This window comes from Rhinatrema bivittatum, chromosome 3 (assembly GCF_901001135.1).
Source record: "Rhinatrema bivittatum chromosome 3, aRhiBiv1.1, whole genome shotgun sequence".
Classification (NCBI taxonomy): Eukaryota; Metazoa; Chordata; class Amphibia; order Gymnophiona; family Rhinatrematidae; genus Rhinatrema; species Rhinatrema bivittatum.
The window spans coordinates 346,708,740-346,727,488 of NC_042617.1; the positions used below are offsets into that span (position 1 = coordinate 346,708,740).

Genomic DNA, 18,749 nt, shown 5'->3' on the forward strand with positions numbered 1-18,749 from the left:
CAAATCCAAAGTCGTCACCATTAGGTATAAGACCTTAAGGTAATCCCACACTGTGGGGATGGGTAAAACCAGAAACCCCTGCACCTGCAGGAGTATCTTGCACACCCGCTCATCCGTTAGAAACACTTGGCACACTTGCATGTTGAACCGCATCCCAAAATACTCCAGGCACTGCATGGGCTGTAGGGAACTTTTTGTAAAATTGATTACTCAGCCCAAGACTTCTTAAAGCTGAATCACTCAATGATTCAACCTCAGTGTATGTGACAGCGCTTGAATTAACCAATCATTGAGATACAGGTAATTCCCTTGGACCGCAGGGCCATCCTGTTTCCTTTTGTGCTCTAGTCTGTACTAATTCCTTTACTGTCACCACTACCACCACAATCACCTTTAGGAAGACCCATGGCAAGGTTGCAAGACCAATCAGTAAGGTTCGGAACTGGAAATGTTCCTGCAGCACCCAAACGGAGATATCTCTAATCCTTGCCCCGAACTGAGATGTGCAGGTAGGCTTCCAACAGATCCAACGAGCAGAGGAACTCCCCCTGTCAAACCATAACCAGAACAGACCGTAATGTCTCCATGTGGAAAAAACGGGACTCTGAGATTCACGCCTTTGAGATCCAGAATAGGATGAAAAGACCCATCCTGGACCACAAAGTAAATGGAGTAACACCTCGGCCCCACTCCAATGAAGGCACGAGCACCACCTGCTTGCACAAGTTGCAGCTTCAGAAGTATCTCACATAATGCCCGCTGTTTGACCGTAGTTATGCGGGGAGAAATCATGAAGGCATCCTAAATGGGACAATGTAGGTCCAGGCTGTAACCGAGATGGATGATCCTCAGAATCCCCCAATCTGCTGTTATATGAGTCTACTCCTTGTACAGCTCCTGTAGGTGACCTCCTACCGGTGTCAAAAGTGAGGTAGCCTGTGGAGTCTCATGAAGAAGCTCTATCGTCCCTGGATGAGGGAAGGAGTCCCCTCTCTGCCTTCTGGAACTATGAAAGGGCTGACCCTGCTCTCTGAGGCTCAAATATGTGGTGGAAGCAGCCTCAAACGACTGTCTATCAGGCCGATATTGTCACGAAGCTCAAAACTGCCCGTGACTCCTACCAGGACTATAAAAGGCTTGGCCTTTATCCTCCAGTAGACACTGGGGCTTGGGATCTCCGAGATTCTTAACCAACTGGTCAAGATTCTCCCTAAACAGTAGCCGACCCTTAAAGGGCAGCTTCTCCAGGCATGTCTTGAACCAGGAGTCTGCTGCCCTTTTGCACAACTATAGATGATGCACCCCAGTTGACAGGGCCACCGACCTGGTGAAGCTCCGCAACAAGTCATACTGGGCATCCTCACGCTCGTAAAGTTACTGTATCCAGCAAAGGAGTGCCCGGATCACCAGGGCCTAGCAGATAGAGATCTGCATAGCAGTGGCCAAAGCTCAAACAAACATCTAAGGGGCGGCTCCATCTTCCTGTCTTGGAGGTCCATGAGCGAGGGCGCGCGTGCCCCCCCCCACCCACCCACCCACCGGAATAGTAGTGCGCCTGGTCATCACTGTGACCAACACACTGACCACTGAAACCTGGAAAAACTTCTGCAACACCGCAGGTGGAAGGGGATACAGGCAGTGTAGAAGACTGACCTCCTTCAGTCCTGTCTCTGGGGACACCTATTCTGCTAACATTATTTCCTCCACCTCTGGGTGGAGAAGACAGTGATAGTTCTGCGTTTCCCTTTAATGATGGAATCCCACAATGGGGGTCTCCTATGGTATGGCCTTCTCCAGCCTGAGATATGCTACCATCTGCTTGATCAGGCCACCTATTTCATCCCGGTGGAATAAACAAATCACTGGACCAGGAAGGATAGCCTCCTCCTCAAAAGACACCAAACTGTCTGCATTCCCCAGTGTCGCCCGTATCCCCGTTGTCCCCCATGAGGGCCCTGGCGCCTCAATCGATGGCGCCAGTGGCGAAGGAACCAAAGCAAGGCCCTGTAGAGCAACAGAGGTAACTCCCCGTGTGCACTTCCCTAGTCTTGTGAAAGTGCAAAAGGCCTGATGTAAAAAGTGAAAAAAGCCAGGAGAGAAATCACCCCAGGGCCCCTAATGGTGTTTTCACTGTCACAGGTCCCTCTGGGGTTAGAGCCAAGATCAATATTAAAAGGTGCCCCAAAGTCCTTGCCCCTCTTTAGCATCTTCCAGGATCCAGAACCCAATCACGCAGGAGAAATCAAGATATCCACAGTCTCTGAGGTCTGCATGGTAGACTGCGTGTCACTGCCCTTGGAGCACTGCATGCCAAAAAAAAGTATTAGGCGGTGAGATGAGAGCCAAGCCTGTCAGAGAACACATTTCAGAAGCCTCTCCTGTGCACACACACAAAAGACACTGGGCCCTTCACCGCAGTTATGCGAAGAACACCGCAGGCCTCACACAGTGCTGCGAACCTCAGTTGGCCTTTTCCATTCTACTCTCTGCACCGAGAACTCTCGCTCTTTACGACAGTGCAGGAAAATGAGTGTCCCTCCTATCGCTATTCCACCTGTTTTCTGCTGCTGCCCTTAACTGCCGCTGCTCCTACCAGGCTTGGCTTCCCCTCCTGCTCCTCTTATCATTCTTTTTACTTTTGCCTAATAAAGCAAGAACAAGAGGGAGGAATAAGGAAGGAGGAGGAGGAAAGGCGGTGGGTGGGTGGGGGGGGGGGGGGGACCCCAACCAGAACAAGGAGAGCAACAACCAGGAGGAAAGAGATCCAGAAAAACCTCCTCTCAGAATACCAACAGAAAAATAAAGTTAACTTAGCTGAAACAGCCCATTGCTTTTTCTCTTTCTTTTTTGAAGATGCACTATTTCTGTAACCCAATGAACCAACCACCCCCTTAGGGGCTGGGAGTGCAAAGGGCTCGCACAGCTGGCCTAAGTCATTGGCCCAGCCAAGGGTCTGATCTCTAATCCAAAGTCGAGCTGCTGCACCATCTAGACCTATCAACTGCTGGAGCAGAAAATACTGGATCTCTGCTGTTAGCACTACCTCTTAAGTAGTGGCTGTGATGTTATAGTAGAAATCTGTATAGTCTGCCTCCATCTGATGACAGGGGAGATAATCCACTTGTCATGGCTGGACTAGTATAGTAGGATGAAAAGGAATATGATGATGTTGTATCGATGGAAGTGCTAGCTGCAATATCGCTGCACTGTGCACCTCTTTATCGGAGCCCAAGTTCATCGATCCAGATGCAGTGAGCAATTGAAAAGCTGAGGCTTCAGAATGCAGAGGCATTGCAGTGCAATGCTTCAATTTGGATGTGCTGTTACAGAGTGAACTGTGTACATCAAGTGATCCATCAGCACCAAACGCCTCAATGTTTCTTGCTCTGATTGCTTCAATGCTCTGTGTGTCAAGCACTTCGATGTATCTTGCATCAGATCTATCAGTGCATCATGCATCGATCAAGGTGATGCACTGTGGGAGGATGATCTGATGCAACTCCTGAGAAATTTATGCAGCTTCTCAATTTGGTGCATCTTGTAATGTTCTGAGCGCTGGGACATCCGTCCACAGGCTTAACAATTCTGCTCGTCATGCTCCAGCCCCAGGCAAATGTAGCAGAGCTCATGTCCACCAGTAATCGGCATTACACAGAAACATAAAAATGACGGCAGAAGAAGACCAAATGGCCCATCCAGTCTGCCCAGCAAGCTTTCACACTTTTTTCTCCTCTCTCATACTTATCTGTTACTCTTGGCATTTGGTAACCTTTTGGTTCTATTTCCCATCCACCCCCACCATTAATGTAACCTTTTGGTTCTGTTTCCCTTCCACCCCCGCCATTAATGTAGAGAGCAGTGCAGGAACTGCTTCTAAGTGAAGTATCTAGCTTAAATGGTTAGGGGTAGTAACCACCGCAATAAGCAAGCTACTCCCACACTTATTTGTTTACCCAGCCTGTGCAATTTAGTACTTGTTGGTTGTTATTTGAATATAAATCCATCTTTCTTCATTCCCCCCTGCCGTTGAAGCAGAGAGCTACTCTGGATATGTACTGAAAGTGAAGTATCAGGCTTAATTGATTCGGGGTAGTAACCGCTGTAACAAGCAAGCTACACCCATGCTTATTTGTTTACCCAGACTGTGTAATTCAGTTCTTGTTGGTTGTTGTCTGAATATAAAATCATCTTTTCTTCATTCACCCCTGCCGTTGAAGCAGAGAGCTGCACTGGATATGCATTGAAAGTGAAGTATCAGGCTTGTTTGGTTTGGGGTAGTAACTGCTGTAACAAACCACTGATGGTTGGCTCTTTCTTCTGAGACATCTCGAGGAGGCAAGGCTTCTCTCTGGAGAAGGAAACCTGAATGGTAACTTTTTCTTTTAGGTAGCAGTTAAAAGTGCTTTTGTGGAGCTGCTGATGCAGCGAGGCAACAAAAGATGAAGAAATAAAGAAAAATGTTTAAATTTAAGAGTTTCAGAGAAAATAAGGAAAGACAGAGTTCATTGTCCATGCTTTAGCTCAGACAAAAAATGTCAGAAGAGGCTCATGAGGCAATATCCATGAGAGAATTCCGAAACATACTCAGTAAAGCTCAAAGCTCTACTATCTTGGAGAGATGAGTCCATTTGGTATCCCTGGATGACTTCACCCACATGTAATGACTAATTCAGCCTGCTTATTGATAGAAAATACATTTAGATTTTTGTGTTTCAATATTCAGGTTAAAGTTACCTATAATACAAAAAAATAATTCCTACTGAGACACAAATCAGTGATTCTAGGCACTCCTAAAACTTACAGTAAAGCAGTTGTTCCTGAAACCCATACTGTGTGATCAGGTTGATTACAGGTGTAGGCCTACAAATAGAAGAAAAAAATAAAGGCACTTAAATACTACACAATGCAACCTAACCCCTCAGGACACTAGTGCAAAGGCATAAGAACCAGAACCAAAAAACTTTTAGCAATAAGAGTAGGGCTTTTGCTACACAGAGATAAAAGCTGTTACTGACACAGGATACAAGCACAGTGATAGACGTCCCTGGGCTAGAGGCTAAATTCTGCCTGCAGTATATGGCAATGTACTTTGTAATGTTTACATTTATTAAAAATGTATTAGTCACGTAACACAGTAAAGGCCTAGGCGACATACAAAAAACATTCATAAAATAAAACAAACTTAGACAATAACACAAATAAAGGTAGCTTACTGAACTGAATCTCATGCAGAGAAAGTAATGGTGTACATATATAATCAATCAATCCAGGATATACAAGTCTCTTGATTACAAACCTTGATAACATCTGTGCCCAGGTTTCAATATAAATATGATCCACTAAGACCAAAAATTACAATATTTAATCACTGGTCCATTTGACACATTTGTTCCATTATATAACCAGTATTGCAACAGCCAGTGGTATTGGGCACAGTGGCTTGTCATCGGGCTACTGGGACTACCAGGGTGTGGTTGTGCTGCAGAGATGATGTGCCTGAGGAAGGAGGGAGGCATATTGATACTGGAAAGGGCAACTCCCTTGTTGGCAATGAGCAGCACTGACTGGTTCAAGTCTCAGAGGAGACCTCTCACCCAGCCCTGGGCCAGCAAAGGGGCCCAAGATTGACAGAGCAACCTGGGAAGGAACAGGGAAGTCAACATTCCAAGCCTTTTTTTTTTTCCAATACTACCCAATCCTTTTATCAAAAGACTGGAGGCATTCCTGAGGGAAGAGCAAGGGTAGAGAGAACAATGGATGTAGGTTTGATTATTCAAAAAACTGCGCACATCATTTTGTGCTGAAAAACTACCCACAGAGAAAGGAGGTGCAAAATGTCTGGTTAATGTTTTGGCTGGCAATAATCAAAGTAAAAAAGTAGCTGTGTATTTTTGCTTTGATTATGGTGCAAACTCTATGGATAAAAGGTACCCACAGAGTTTGCACATTGACATCCAGTTTTTACTACTTACTCTTAAATCCATAAAATCAGGAAAAAGATCCCTTTCAGATTATTAAAACACTTCAGGCTCTGCTTTAACTGGCCACTGCAACATTTCTCACATGCTTGAGTCAACAGACATTTAGCCGTATGCTTTAAAACGCTCCAACAGCACACTGTAAGGTCAGAACAAGCATTCACTGTCACGTATTAATGCTATTGTACGCTAAAGTAAATTAGCTCATCTGTCTCTGTCATCGTGTGTTCTGGTATTAAATTACCAGAGATATGGTGCCTACATTTGTAATTCCTGTTGCTAGTCCAGCCTTATCCATAAAGCCGCCTGCCACTGGAAGCTGCCGCATAAAGATAAGACCTTTGGGATGCATGTGTTTCCCCTTTTAAACACAATTCTAACTTTCCTAACAATAGACATTGCTTCAAATGTTCCCACAGCGAGTGCTTCGTAGGAATTCAGTGCTACGTATTACTGAAAGATGTTACCAAGCTGCTGTTAACAATTCTCTGGTGCTCTTAGAAGACATTTTAGCAAGAGTGCCATGAATTCCACCACATACACTGGGAATGCACATGCATGGCTCAAAATAAATACCCACGGCTCACCATTCAAGAATGGGAAACAGCTCAGATTTTTTTCCTGGCTGGCAAGCCTCTCTCACAGAAACATGGACGATGTTGGCAGAGAAGGATCACTTGGTCTACCCAGTCTGCTGTAGCATATCTTACTTAGCCTGCTGCTTCTCCCTTCACCAAGAAGGTCCCTTTAGGTCTATCCTACGCATGCTTGAATTCTGCTACTATTTCCACTTTTCAGAGAAAAAAGGAAAACTGGTTCTTACCTGCTAATTTTCGTTCCTGTGGTACCACAAAACAGTCCAGACTCCTCCTTGCCAGCAGATGGAGACAGAGAAAATTTCACTGACACTGTACATAACCCAGTGTGCCACCTGCAGTCCCCTCAGTATTGACCTGTTACCCAAGTCAAGATGACAGCAACAACCATAAATTTCTAAGCAAGCTTCTAAGCAAACTCACTCCCGCCCAACAAGCCGGAAGAAGGTGAAGTTGCCCAAAAAGACAACGGAAAACTCGTTTCCCAAATTTAACATAACGAATCAGCATTGAAAACCTCAACTCCGCATTATATACAAAGCAACAGTAATGAAAAGCGGACTCTCCCCTCAGTAAATGGGTGGGTCTCTGGACTGATCAGTCGTATACAGAAACGAAAATTAGCAGGTAAGAACCAATTTTCTTTCCCTGTACGTACCCAGATCATACTCCTGGGATGGAAGAACATGCCATTCTGGGTCAGACCAAGGGTCCATCAAGCCCAGCATCCTGTTTCCAACAGTGGCCAATCCAGGCCATAAGAACCTGGCAAGTACCCAAAAACTAAGTCTATTCTATGTTACCATTGTTAGTAATAGCAGTGGCTATTTTCTAAGTCAACTTAATTAATAGCAGGTAATGGACTTCTCCTCCAAGAACTTATCCAATCCTTTTTTAAACACAGCTATACAAACTGCACCAACCACATCCTCTGGCAACAAATTCCAGGGTTTAATTGTGCGTTGAGTGAAAAAGAACTTTCTCCGATTAGTTTTAAATGTGCCACATGCTAACTAGTCTATTATCTGAAAGAGTAAATAACCGATTCACATCTACCCATTCTAGACCTCTCATGATTTTAAACACCTCTATCATATCCCCCCTTAGCCATCTCTTCTCCAAGCTGAAAAGTCCTAACCGCTTTAGTCTTTCCTCATAGGGAAGCTGTTCCATTCCCCTTATTTTGGTAGCCCTTCTCTGTACCTTCTCCATCGCAATTATATCTTTTTTGAGATGTGGCGACCAGAATTGTACACAGTATTCAAGGTGCGGTCTCACCATGGAGCGATACAGAGGCATTATGACATTTTCCATTCTATTCACCATTCCCTTTCTAATAATTCCCAACATTCTGTTTGCTTTTTTGACTGCCGCAGCACACTGAACCGACTATTTCAATGTGTTATCCACTATGACGCCTGGATCTCTTTCTTGGGTTGTAGCACCTAATATGGAACCTAACATTGTGTAACTATAGCATGGGTTATTTTTCCCTATATGCATCACCTTGCACTTATCCACATTAAATTTCATCTGCCATTTTGATGCCCATTTTGATGCTCATTAGTATTCTTCAAAGATACATTCTTCCGAACCAAGCACTGCCGAGTGACTGTCGGCTTTCCCCCTTGTTCTAGTTTAAAAGCTGCTCTATCTCCTTTTTAAAAGTCAGCGCCAGCAGCCTGGTTCCACTCTAGTAAAGGTGGAGCCCGTTCTTTCGGAAAAGTCTCCCCCTTCCCCAGTTCCTTACAAAACTGAATTCCTCTTCCCTGCACTATCATCTCAACCAGATGATTAGTAACAGAATTCAAAATAAGGGATAAGCATCAAGGATCCATAGTAGCAAAAGACATGAGAGGAAAGCTAGAGATTGGCTGGGGTCTATGGCACAGAACCAGGTGTGGAACTAGGCACACTGGATAGGCCATATGGCCCTTTATCTGCTATCATACTATATGATAGTTTTAGAAGAGTTAGGAAGTTGCAGTATTAAATCACCTACCCTTCACTTTCTCTAGGGTGGAGATATTGCAGGTCATGTGGTCATTTGGTGTGCCAACATGCTACAATGCCCCAGAAACACCAAGTTAGTCTCCTGCAAGTTAATGGGAATCTAGAAAGCTGGATGTTTCTAGTTTTGATAGCTGTTTAGATTACAAAGCTTTGTGGTAGGGGTTTGGGTAGAATTATGTACAGGATCTTGTATACTCATCTACCCACAATGGTAGAGAAACATTGAGGTAGCTTGCATGGAGCAGAGATTTCAACCCTAACAGAAATGCACCTGCATTAGGCTTCCAAGAAGGCTGGATGGGAGGAGGGAAGATGGCTTGGACAACCACTTCACTGATTTTGGTGGCTGTGTGAATCATGAAAAACTTGATATGGAAGTGGCCTTTGTTTGTAAGAGTATTGGCCTTATAAAACTCAAGAGAAAAAAAGTAAGACTTGAAGTGGTCTACTGTGGCAGATTTTGGACATACAACAGATGTGGAAAACAGTGATGGGAGGAGTTGTGTGGTCAGTTGGTGTTATTGATCACGCCACCAGAGGGGCGGAGTTAGCAACCTGTTATGGATCACCTCCTCCAGAGGGGAGGAGTGAGTAATCTGATCAATGCTGCTCCCTCAAGGGGAAGAGCTAGCAATCTGTAATAGTAATGCACCAGATATAGATATGCGATAGCTTCTGAGATAGAAGAGAGTCTGTGAAGGGTTTTAGGAACATGGGCCCTCGTGGAGCAAGTACCGGTTCCTATCTGCAATAGTAACTCACGATCTCCGTACCTGTGATAATGTATTAGACAGAAGGGAGTCTTCAGAGATTAGGAACATAGGCCCTCATGGAGCGAGTACCGATTCCTATATGTAATAGAACTCAGTGTTCACGTCTGCGATCGCTTCCAGGCAGTAAGGAGTCTTCTGAGCATTCAGGGATGTAGGCCCTTGAGAAGCGAGTACCGGATCCCGTCTTAGCAGTCTGAAATCAAGAAGAGAGCGCGGGGCCCCCGAGGAGTGGGTACCCCTTGGTAAGTTTGTGGAGGCAGAGCAGCAGAGAAGTTTCCTCCTTGCTAACTCGATTTGAAGTAGCAAACGAAGACCTTTTAAGTTGGAAGTGGATGATGTCACTACGAGGGGACGTTCCAGAGGTTCGCGCCCTTGCCGGTACAAACTCTGGAACGCGCGCGCCCTTACGTCACCAGGAACATGGCGGATCCGCAGCATCAGGCCAGCCCGGGGATTCTGGGGAGAAGCGGCGAGGAGAAGCCACAGCAGCATCTGTTTGTCAGAGCCGAAGGGAGTCACCACAAAGGTAGAGAGGGTGGAGTGAGGGCGAGAACAGGCACGAACGCAACAGTTGGAAGACATGAGTTGCTGGAGGAGCAGCGGAATACTTGTGTTGGTTGTGTATGGAAATTTGCATACTCATCTACCCAGAGAAAGAATCTCAACTATACAGACTAGATGGGCCAATTTTTTTGTCTGTCGTCATGTCAAGATCAGATTGTCTTAAAATCTTGTTAAATACTTTCTTAAGTAGTAAGAATGTTACCTTTAATGTGAAGATCCAATAGCACCCTCTAGGCACAGAGCCTCAGGCTGACACCACTGCCTGGTAGGATATTTTAACATTAGAATGTCCCAATATAACTAACTGAGAAACATCACAATTAATTAGAATGGGATCTTCTTGGTGGTTGGGTACGTGCCAGGTTCTTGTGGCCTGGTTTGGCCTCTGTTGGAAGAAACAGGATGCTGAGCTGGATGGACCCTTGGTCTGACCCAGAATGGAAATTTCTTATGTTCTTATGTAAATCAGACATATGTAGGGAAGGATCCTAACACGATAGCGCCTGGAGCTCCAAAATTCTCCTGGCTGAACAAATAGTAACCAAGAAAACCACTTGAAGAGTCAAATCTTTAACCATAGCTCACTTTAGTGGTTCAAAAAGAGCCTCACACAATCCTCTATGGACTAGATTCAGATTCCAAGATGCACAAATGTTCCGCACCTGAGGACACAAGTTCTTAGCTCCATGAAGGAACCATAGAACATCCAGATGTGCGGACAGAGGACACCCTTGCACCTTACTTCGGAGGCAACCCAATGTCTCTACCTGGACATTCAGAGTTAAAGGTCAGTCCCTTGAGCAGAACCTTTCTGTAGAAAAGCCAAAATATGCAACACCATAGCCTGAACAGACTGAGGCTGCACTCAGTCAACAGCAGACCAGAACTCAAAGATCCTCCAAATTCGCACATACGTCAAGGATATGGAAGGTGGAAATAACCGCTTTGGAATATCCCCTCCATCTCAGTTGTCTCCTCTCAGAAGCAAAGCCGCAAGACAAAGTGAGCTGCCTGACCCCAAAATATTGGGCCCTGATGGTAAACAGTTGACTTATGTCCGAACCTCAGGGGCCCAACTATGGCTATGTTGATCAGATCTGGGAAGCATGTCGATGTGGCCACTTTACAGCTATTAGGAATACATAGCCTGGATGTTTCTCTATCCGCCGTAATCCCTTGTCCACCAGAGGCCATGGGAGGGAAGACAAAGAAGAATCCCTCGAATCCACGGCAGCACCAGAGCTCCGATTCCTTTGTAAAGTGTTCTGTTCAGCAGCTGTAAAACCACCACGCCTTGGTGTTCGCTTTGGTTGGGATATCCCAATCTTCTGTGAATGAAACATATCACTGCCTCCGACAGCACCCATTCCCCCAGGGTCTAACGTTCTCAGACTGAGAAAATCCGCCTGACAATAGTTTACTCCAGCGATGTGAGACACTGCCAACCGCTCCAAGTGCTGTTCTGCCCAGAGAATCAACTCCTGGGCCTCTCAAGCCACTGCCTGATTCTTGGTTCTGCCTTTACAGTTGATGTAATCCACAGTCGTTGCATTGTCTGATAGTATCCGTACTGCAAGGCTGTGTAACCTTGGCAGACAGGCAAGCAACGTGAAATGCACCACTCTCGTCTCTAACCAATTGTTAGGCCATGTGACCTCCTGTTTTGACCACTGGCCCTGCACTAACTGATCTTGCCACACCACCTCCATCCAGAGAGGCTTGCATCTGTGGTAATTATTATCCAATTCAGAATCTTCAATTTTGCACCATGCTCGAGATTGATGCGAGTAAGCTCCATGAAAAAGACTGTCCCTAACTTCCCCCTCTAATGGACAAGGAAGATGAAACTCTTCCAGTAAAGGATTCCAGAGGGAGAAGAGCCCCTTGCAGAGGCTCTTCTCCCTCTGGAATCTTTCTCCCTCTGGAATTAATGCCCAAAGCATTAATTCCAATGTCAATGCCATAGAACCCAGACCTGTAAATAGTCCCAGATCATGGGCACCAAAAGCTCTAGCAGAAGCCTAATCTGACTCTGCAATGTCAGCAATCTTCCTCCGTGAGAAACACTCTCTCCATTAGTGTGTTGAACTAAGCTCCCAGATACTCCAGCGTTTGTAAGAGGACTAACTGGCTCGTTGCTAGGTTCACCACCCATCCTAGAGACTTCAAGGGCATCGGTACCTTTTGTTCCGATTGTTGACAGAGGTCATTTGATTTTGCACAAATAAGCCAGTAATCCAGATATGGATACACGAACACACCATCCTTTTGCAATGCAGCTGCCCCCACCACCATCACCTTGGTGAAGGTACGTGGCGCCATCGCCAGGCAAAGGGAAGGGCTCGAAACCGAAAATGTTCCCTTAGGACCATGAACCTCAGGAATCTCTGGTGCTCTGGCCTGATGGCTATGTGCAGATATGGCTCTATCAAGGCGAGAGATGCCAAGAACCCTCCCTTGTGTCCCACTATGATGGACCTCAGTTTCCATGTGGAAACGGGGAACCTTGAGAGCTGCATTTACTTTCGTTAAATCCAATATCTCTTGAACTGGATACAGGGGGGAAAACAGGATGCTTAACTTAATTGACCTCCAGCCACACTAAGAATGTTCAGGGTCTGAGCCAAACTCAGCAAGACATCTCTGTAAAAATAAGAAAAATCTGAGCAGAGTCCAAAGCAGCTCTCAATTATATGCAATTTCTTCCTCTTCTAGAAGTAAGAAAGCCGATTCCCCATCGGAATCCTCCGATGAATCATGATCCACACCCCCTTGAACATTACCAGGGACATCTTCCCTGAGGCATTTGCCCGCCATGACTGACAAATGGGAGGCCCAAGAACGTGATCCCTACATAGTAGGTTGCTTCACCTTCGCTGGGCATCCCTGCAGAAAGGTCTGCAGGCCCTGGAAACATTTCACCCAGAAGGAGGAGGATGATCTATACCAGAGTCCATAGGCCCAACCTTGCTCTCTCCAACCTCTCTCGGGGAAGCTTCTGCCTTTGGGAACAAGGGAGAACTGACCATTGCCCTCGCCTCTCACTCCGCTCCCCCTCCAGAGACACCATCGGTTGAGGGGATGCCCAACATGGGCAAAAGCTATAATAGTCAAATCGCTTTGAGCATCTAAACAGCACTGACACAAACGGAGAGAGAGGGAGGACTGAATTGCTATCAGATGGCAAGCTTCACATTCAGCAAGGTACTTGGATCAGTTCATCCCTGGTGCCTAGCTCTCCTGAACTTCGGCTCTAGGTGGCCTCCTATGTGCACACCAATGCCACCTGGGCATAGAAGCACACCCCTCCAAGATGCATGCTCAAGACTAGATCATGGTCATACGTGCACAAGTATCAGAAAACAGCCAGACTTAACAATACCTACTCCCTAGAATGGAACACAGAGCTGCTAGCAGAAAAAAAGAAAATCAGCCAAATTAAAAAAGGGAGCGACTAAAAGAAAATAGCCACCCTGAGCCTATAGCTGCCTCAGCAGCCTCGTGAAGGGGAGGGATCTGGACCACCAGACTTACACCCCACGGAAGAAAGGAGCGAATGCACAAAAGGGTCACCAACCCCTAGCTTGTCCACCTCGACCAGACAGGGAAGGACCCACTAGGACCCAAACAAACCCTGGGAGGAAGGCTCATATCTCCAAAATAGTCTCCTGGAGACAGAGAAATACTGAGGAACTGCAGGTGGCACACTGGGTTATGTACAGTGTCGTTGAAATTTTCTGTCTCCATCTGCTGGCAGGGAAGCAAAACGCAGGAGTCTAGACTGATCTGGGAATGTACAGGGAACTCACATTCCTTTTCAGCTTCCCTCTCCCTCCCTCCCTTCCTTTCAGTTTCATATGATGACCCTCCTTATCTTTCAAATTTTCATCCTATGGAACATGCTTCTACTTCTTTACTTAAGCCTGCTAATACCTGAATATTTATCTTCCCTTTCTCTTCCAGTGAACATCTTAAGCTCCTTCACTCTTCTTGACTACAGCTTTTAATGCAGGCCATGTACCATTTTTGTAATTATTCTTTGAATTGCTTCTAACTTATGTCTTTTTGTAGACATGGTCTTCAAAACTGCACACACTACTCAAAGATGGGCTCTCACCAGAGACCTACACAGAGGTACTATGACTTTCCTCTTTTTACTAGAGATGCCACTCTGTACTCTATTAACTATGTCATGCTGGCTGTCTACATTGAGGTCATCAGAAACAAAAATCCCCAAGTCCGGTACTACTACTTATTTCTATAACGCCACGAGACATACGCAGCATTGTACAGATGCATATAAGAGACAGTCCCTGCTTCATGGAGCTTACAATCTAATCAAGATGGACAAACAGGACAACACTGTATTGGATAAGAATTGTTCATTGGATTTAAATAATTTGAGATGTTCTTCATCCGAGAATTGACTGACTGCATTATGTTGGAGTAAAATGGAAATGTTTGCATTACTACATTGTGGGAAGTGGAAAAGAGAAATAGACTATACAGCAAATGATATTAGTTTTCAGGAGACTGCAAAGTTAATTAAAATGTGAATATGAACATTTGAAGAATCGAAAAGATCTTTGACCAGTGATGGCAGTTATGAGGACTGCATGTTAAGCATCAAGAGAATGAAATAGAAATTATGATGCGAGTACTGTCTGACATTTTCCCTTTCATAAACAACAGCAGTTGTGTGAACCCTGCGTTGATTATTGATGGTTGTATACATATAGATAAAAATAAAAAACATATAAATAAAATATAAAATAAAAATTACAATTATGGAAATTTAATGACCAGTGTATTTGATATTATAATTTCATTTGCATGGCATACACTGGGATAGTGCATTACATAGTGTTGTGCTAGAGAAAAATAGACTTTAAAAGCAATCTGTGTGTGTTAGTTTCCACTCTGACCTCTACATGCCTCTGGGAATGCCACCTCTAAATGTGGCAAAAAGCACATGCGCGGTGGAACACTGTGCCAACTCTAAGCCGAACTGAAGGAGAGCAAATGTCAATTATGTGGGTAAAAACATTTCACCCACATAAATGGCTTTGAGAATTGTCCTCTGACTGAAAATTATTACTCAATCTTGTGCTACAGGGCCTGGGATTTTTCAGAACTTGGAGATGGGTGTTGCAGTAGCTCCTGTTACTTTAGACATACAAGTGTAGCAAGAGACAGCGTAAAGCCAAGGAATTTAGAAATTGGGGGGGGGGGGGGGGGGGGGGCAATAACCAAAAGCTTTTCTGTGTAAAAATCGCTTACCTACATAAAACCACCGTTCAACTATTGCTTCTCCTCATGTGTTGGTGCAAGTTCCCATGCTGTTTCACGGGAAGCACAATTCTGGCCACTCAAAAAGGGGTGGAGTTAGGGAAAGGGAATGTAGGTGCAAAGTGCCGGCCGCATTTTCAAAGGAAACTCTGCAAAGTTGAAATAAAGGTTGCAGTCCTGCGGATCACTGCAAGGTTTCAAAATTTGTCCTCATTATAGGTAAGTGAACAGACTACAAAAAGGAGAAGGCTTCAACTATTTTGGGAATTTTACAAACAACTTACCATAAAAGCCTTGACTTTACCACCCTGACCGTACTGAAAAGGCAGTGTTCTGAGGCTGAGCCCAATGGGAACTTCAAGTATAGCATGTAAGCATCCACCGGCATTAACGTTTACTTCGGGGAAAAGGTAGCAATAACCCATTCAGGACAAAGCAGTTCAGCAAAGAGTTTTTGAAAAACTAGAGCAGGTGAATCAGTGGGGTTTACAACTTGGCATAAATATATAAAGAATCCCTCAGTTTGCTCATGGTCATTAAAATTAGATTTACAAATTCTGAAATGTCCAAATGTAGAAATGCACAAGTCTTACCTTACAGACTAAGAGGACCACGTACCTGGTGATTGCGCTGAACAGGCCACGAATGCGTGCCCTATGACGAGCTACGAAAGCCTCTGTAAAAATCACCCCTCGATTGTTGTGATCTAGCTGCCCATGAATAATCCTACCTAATCGCAGCGACAATACCTACAAGCAGAGACAGTTTAAGAAACTAGAAAAAAAACCACACACATGCCCAAATGAAAAGAATTCCCAGTCTCTAAAGAAGCAACTGCCCAGCCACATTTCTGTTTGTGCTTGGACAACCGTAAGTGTGAAATCAGTGAGTGACCTGAAGCCCGGAAAACTTACATGAACATCCCAAGATGAAACAGCATTGTAGCCACTCAACCAGAAAAATCAAACACACACAGCAAAGAATTAGGGTAGAAATTATACTCATATTTGCAGCCAGTGACTATTTTTTTCAAGCAATCTGGGATAAAGTACCATCTCTTTGAGGACAATATTTGGGGCTCTAGGCATGCAGAAGAAAAAGATCTTAATCTTTGCTTGTCTGTCTTATCCAAATAGATGTGGCGAAATAAATTAAAACTAAACCCACAAAAATGTGAAATACTGAGGGCTTGAAATTGAACTATATGCAACCTGAGCACAGGGGTTTATATTGATAATGTTGCCCTTCCACTCCAAGAAATTTTGTGAATTGTATAATATGCTTGTTTGACGTAAATCACGTCACATCCAATATGCAGGCTGTATTAATAACATCCAACAAATTTATAGATGCAGTGCAAAATGTATCTAAAAATACCTTTAATTAACATCGTATCAAAACATAAAAACAAAAACAGAAGTTCTTTTAATACAAAAATTATTCTTGATACCATCCCTAACATTCAATATGACAAATCAAAACATAAAGACACGATCAAAAACCAAAATAAGACAAATTAAAACATACAGACATTATCAAGACCCATACAAGACATACACAAAAACACACACACACACATATATATATATATATATATATAATTAAATCCCACCCCCACAATTTTAAACACCAAAAAAACAACTCTAATCACCACAAAATAACAAAAAAGATTTAAAAAAAAAAGAAAACCAACAAGGGGGTCACGTGATGTGATGTGATTTGAGTGGTAGGACATACATGCCTGCCGTTCTGGGGCCCCACTCCCTGTATCACATATTTCGGATATCTTTTTTGCTTCATCTTTGATTTGTTTTGTTGCGTCTAGCATCTAACAGCTGAGGATGTTTGTCGCTGAGAGCTAGCCGCTTTATGTCGACAAAAGTGCTTTGCAAAGAGAAGGGGACATCGAGGGCGAGTAAGATGGCGGAGGGTGTTCTTGCTGCCCCCTCCTCGCCTGCCCCGGTCGGTGATGCTGGGGGCCTTTCTCAGTGATTTTAATGGCGATGGACAAGAAGTTAAGTAAAATCCACTCCAGATTTGATGAACTAGATATTTTGGCAGATCATACTCAGTGTATTGCTTCTGTGGAGAATCGGGTGGTGGGCCTGGACAACTGCGTACAGGAGCTAGAAAAAGAAATGGCGGCAGTTAAAGCAGACATGGAAAAAACTGAGGCGAAACTAGAAGATCTCGAATATCACTCTTGTGGGAGCAATCTATGATTTATTGTGTTCCCGGAAGAAATAGCTGATAAAGATTTTTGGGGAATGTTGGAGTCCTGGCTCCCGAAAGTTTTTACTTTTTCTGTAACGTCAAGTGCCGTTTGCATCGAGAGAGCACACCACCTGGGCATGCGGCAAGAGAATCGCACACAACCCCAGCCTGTCATCACAAAATTTTTTAATTTTTCTAACAAAGAGGAGATTTTGCGGCAATATCGCCGGGATAAGACTTGGAACATGCAGGTCATCGCATCTTACTTTTTGATGATTATTCAGTGGCTGGGTCGGCGAAACTAAAATGTTTTGCAAAAATATGCTCTGAGTTGGTGCACCATCCAATTCGCTTCATCCTCCACTACCCAGCCAAGCTCCAGTTGACCTATCAAAATACCATGCATACTTTTGAATCAGCCACCGCAGCTCAGGATTTTTTCCATTCTCGGCTGGGATCTATGGAGCATCATCTGGAGCAAGCTGTCTGAACTTCGGAGTCTGCTGACAAGGAGGCAGTGTGATAAGTCTGCTCGGCCCTTGTTCATTATGCAGTTCTGCTGCTTTCTTTGGCGCCATATAGCCTGATATTTTCCCTTGCGTGTCTCAGAATTTTTCTGATAATATGAGCTGTTGGTTTTGTATCTTGTGGTATGTGGAAGGTTGGGGGAGAGTTTTTACTAACATCAGGGAGCGGGGCCCCTTCACCTGTTTTCACGTGTGCCCCCATTTGCTCATAATTGAGCAGATATCTTTCATTCTTTTGTTGTGGAGTTGGCTGGTATGGGGAGCGGGGGGAGAGAGGAAGGGATGTTGGGCATATCAAAGTTTTCATTATGCAGTTCTGCTGCTTATTTGGCGCCATATAGCCTTTCTTGTGACAGAAAGAGATCTTTGTATGGTATAAAAGTGGGACAATTTATTGGTTGGGGCCTAGGCTGGGGGGGTCCGGACCAGTTCATAACAGGTTTGATTGCACTTTTTTCACTAGGAGACACATTAAACACTATAGGATGACTTCTACGGTCCGGTGTATTACTTGGACTATAGGAGGAATTAGCTCAGTGGTAAAGTGGTATAAAGTATTGCAAGCGCTGAGGAGCCCATGTAGTCATGTTGCAGGAAATACATTTAGATGCAACAGAACATGTAAAGTTGCGTCAGAAATGGGTTGGCACTGTATATTCATCTCATGAGAATGCCAAAAAGGGGGAGGGGTGGCAATCCTTATTGGGAAACATGTCCCTTTTCAGGATACTAAGGTGATATCTGTTGAGGTAGGGAGATATCTTATAGTGGAAGGTCGCCTTTATGGGAAATCAA

The 18,749-nt window shown here is 44.5% G+C and overlaps 1 protein-coding gene across 2 annotated transcripts in view; it reads right to left on the bottom strand.

Moving 5' to 3' along the window:
- The window catches only part of UFL1 (UFM1 specific ligase 1), a 195,768-nt gene that overhangs the window by 124,868 nt on the left and 52,151 nt on the right, over positions 1-18,749 (bottom strand). For both annotated transcript variants that reach the window (XM_029595397.1, XM_029595398.1), the window contains exons 6-7: positions 15,832-15,962; positions 4,802-4,860 (exon numbers count right to left, since the gene is read on the bottom strand). In XM_029595397.1, the coding sequence (XP_029451257.1) occupies positions 4,802-4,860; positions 15,832-15,962 (190 nt within the window). The remainder of the gene's footprint in view (positions 1-4,801; positions 4,861-15,831; positions 15,963-18,749) is intronic.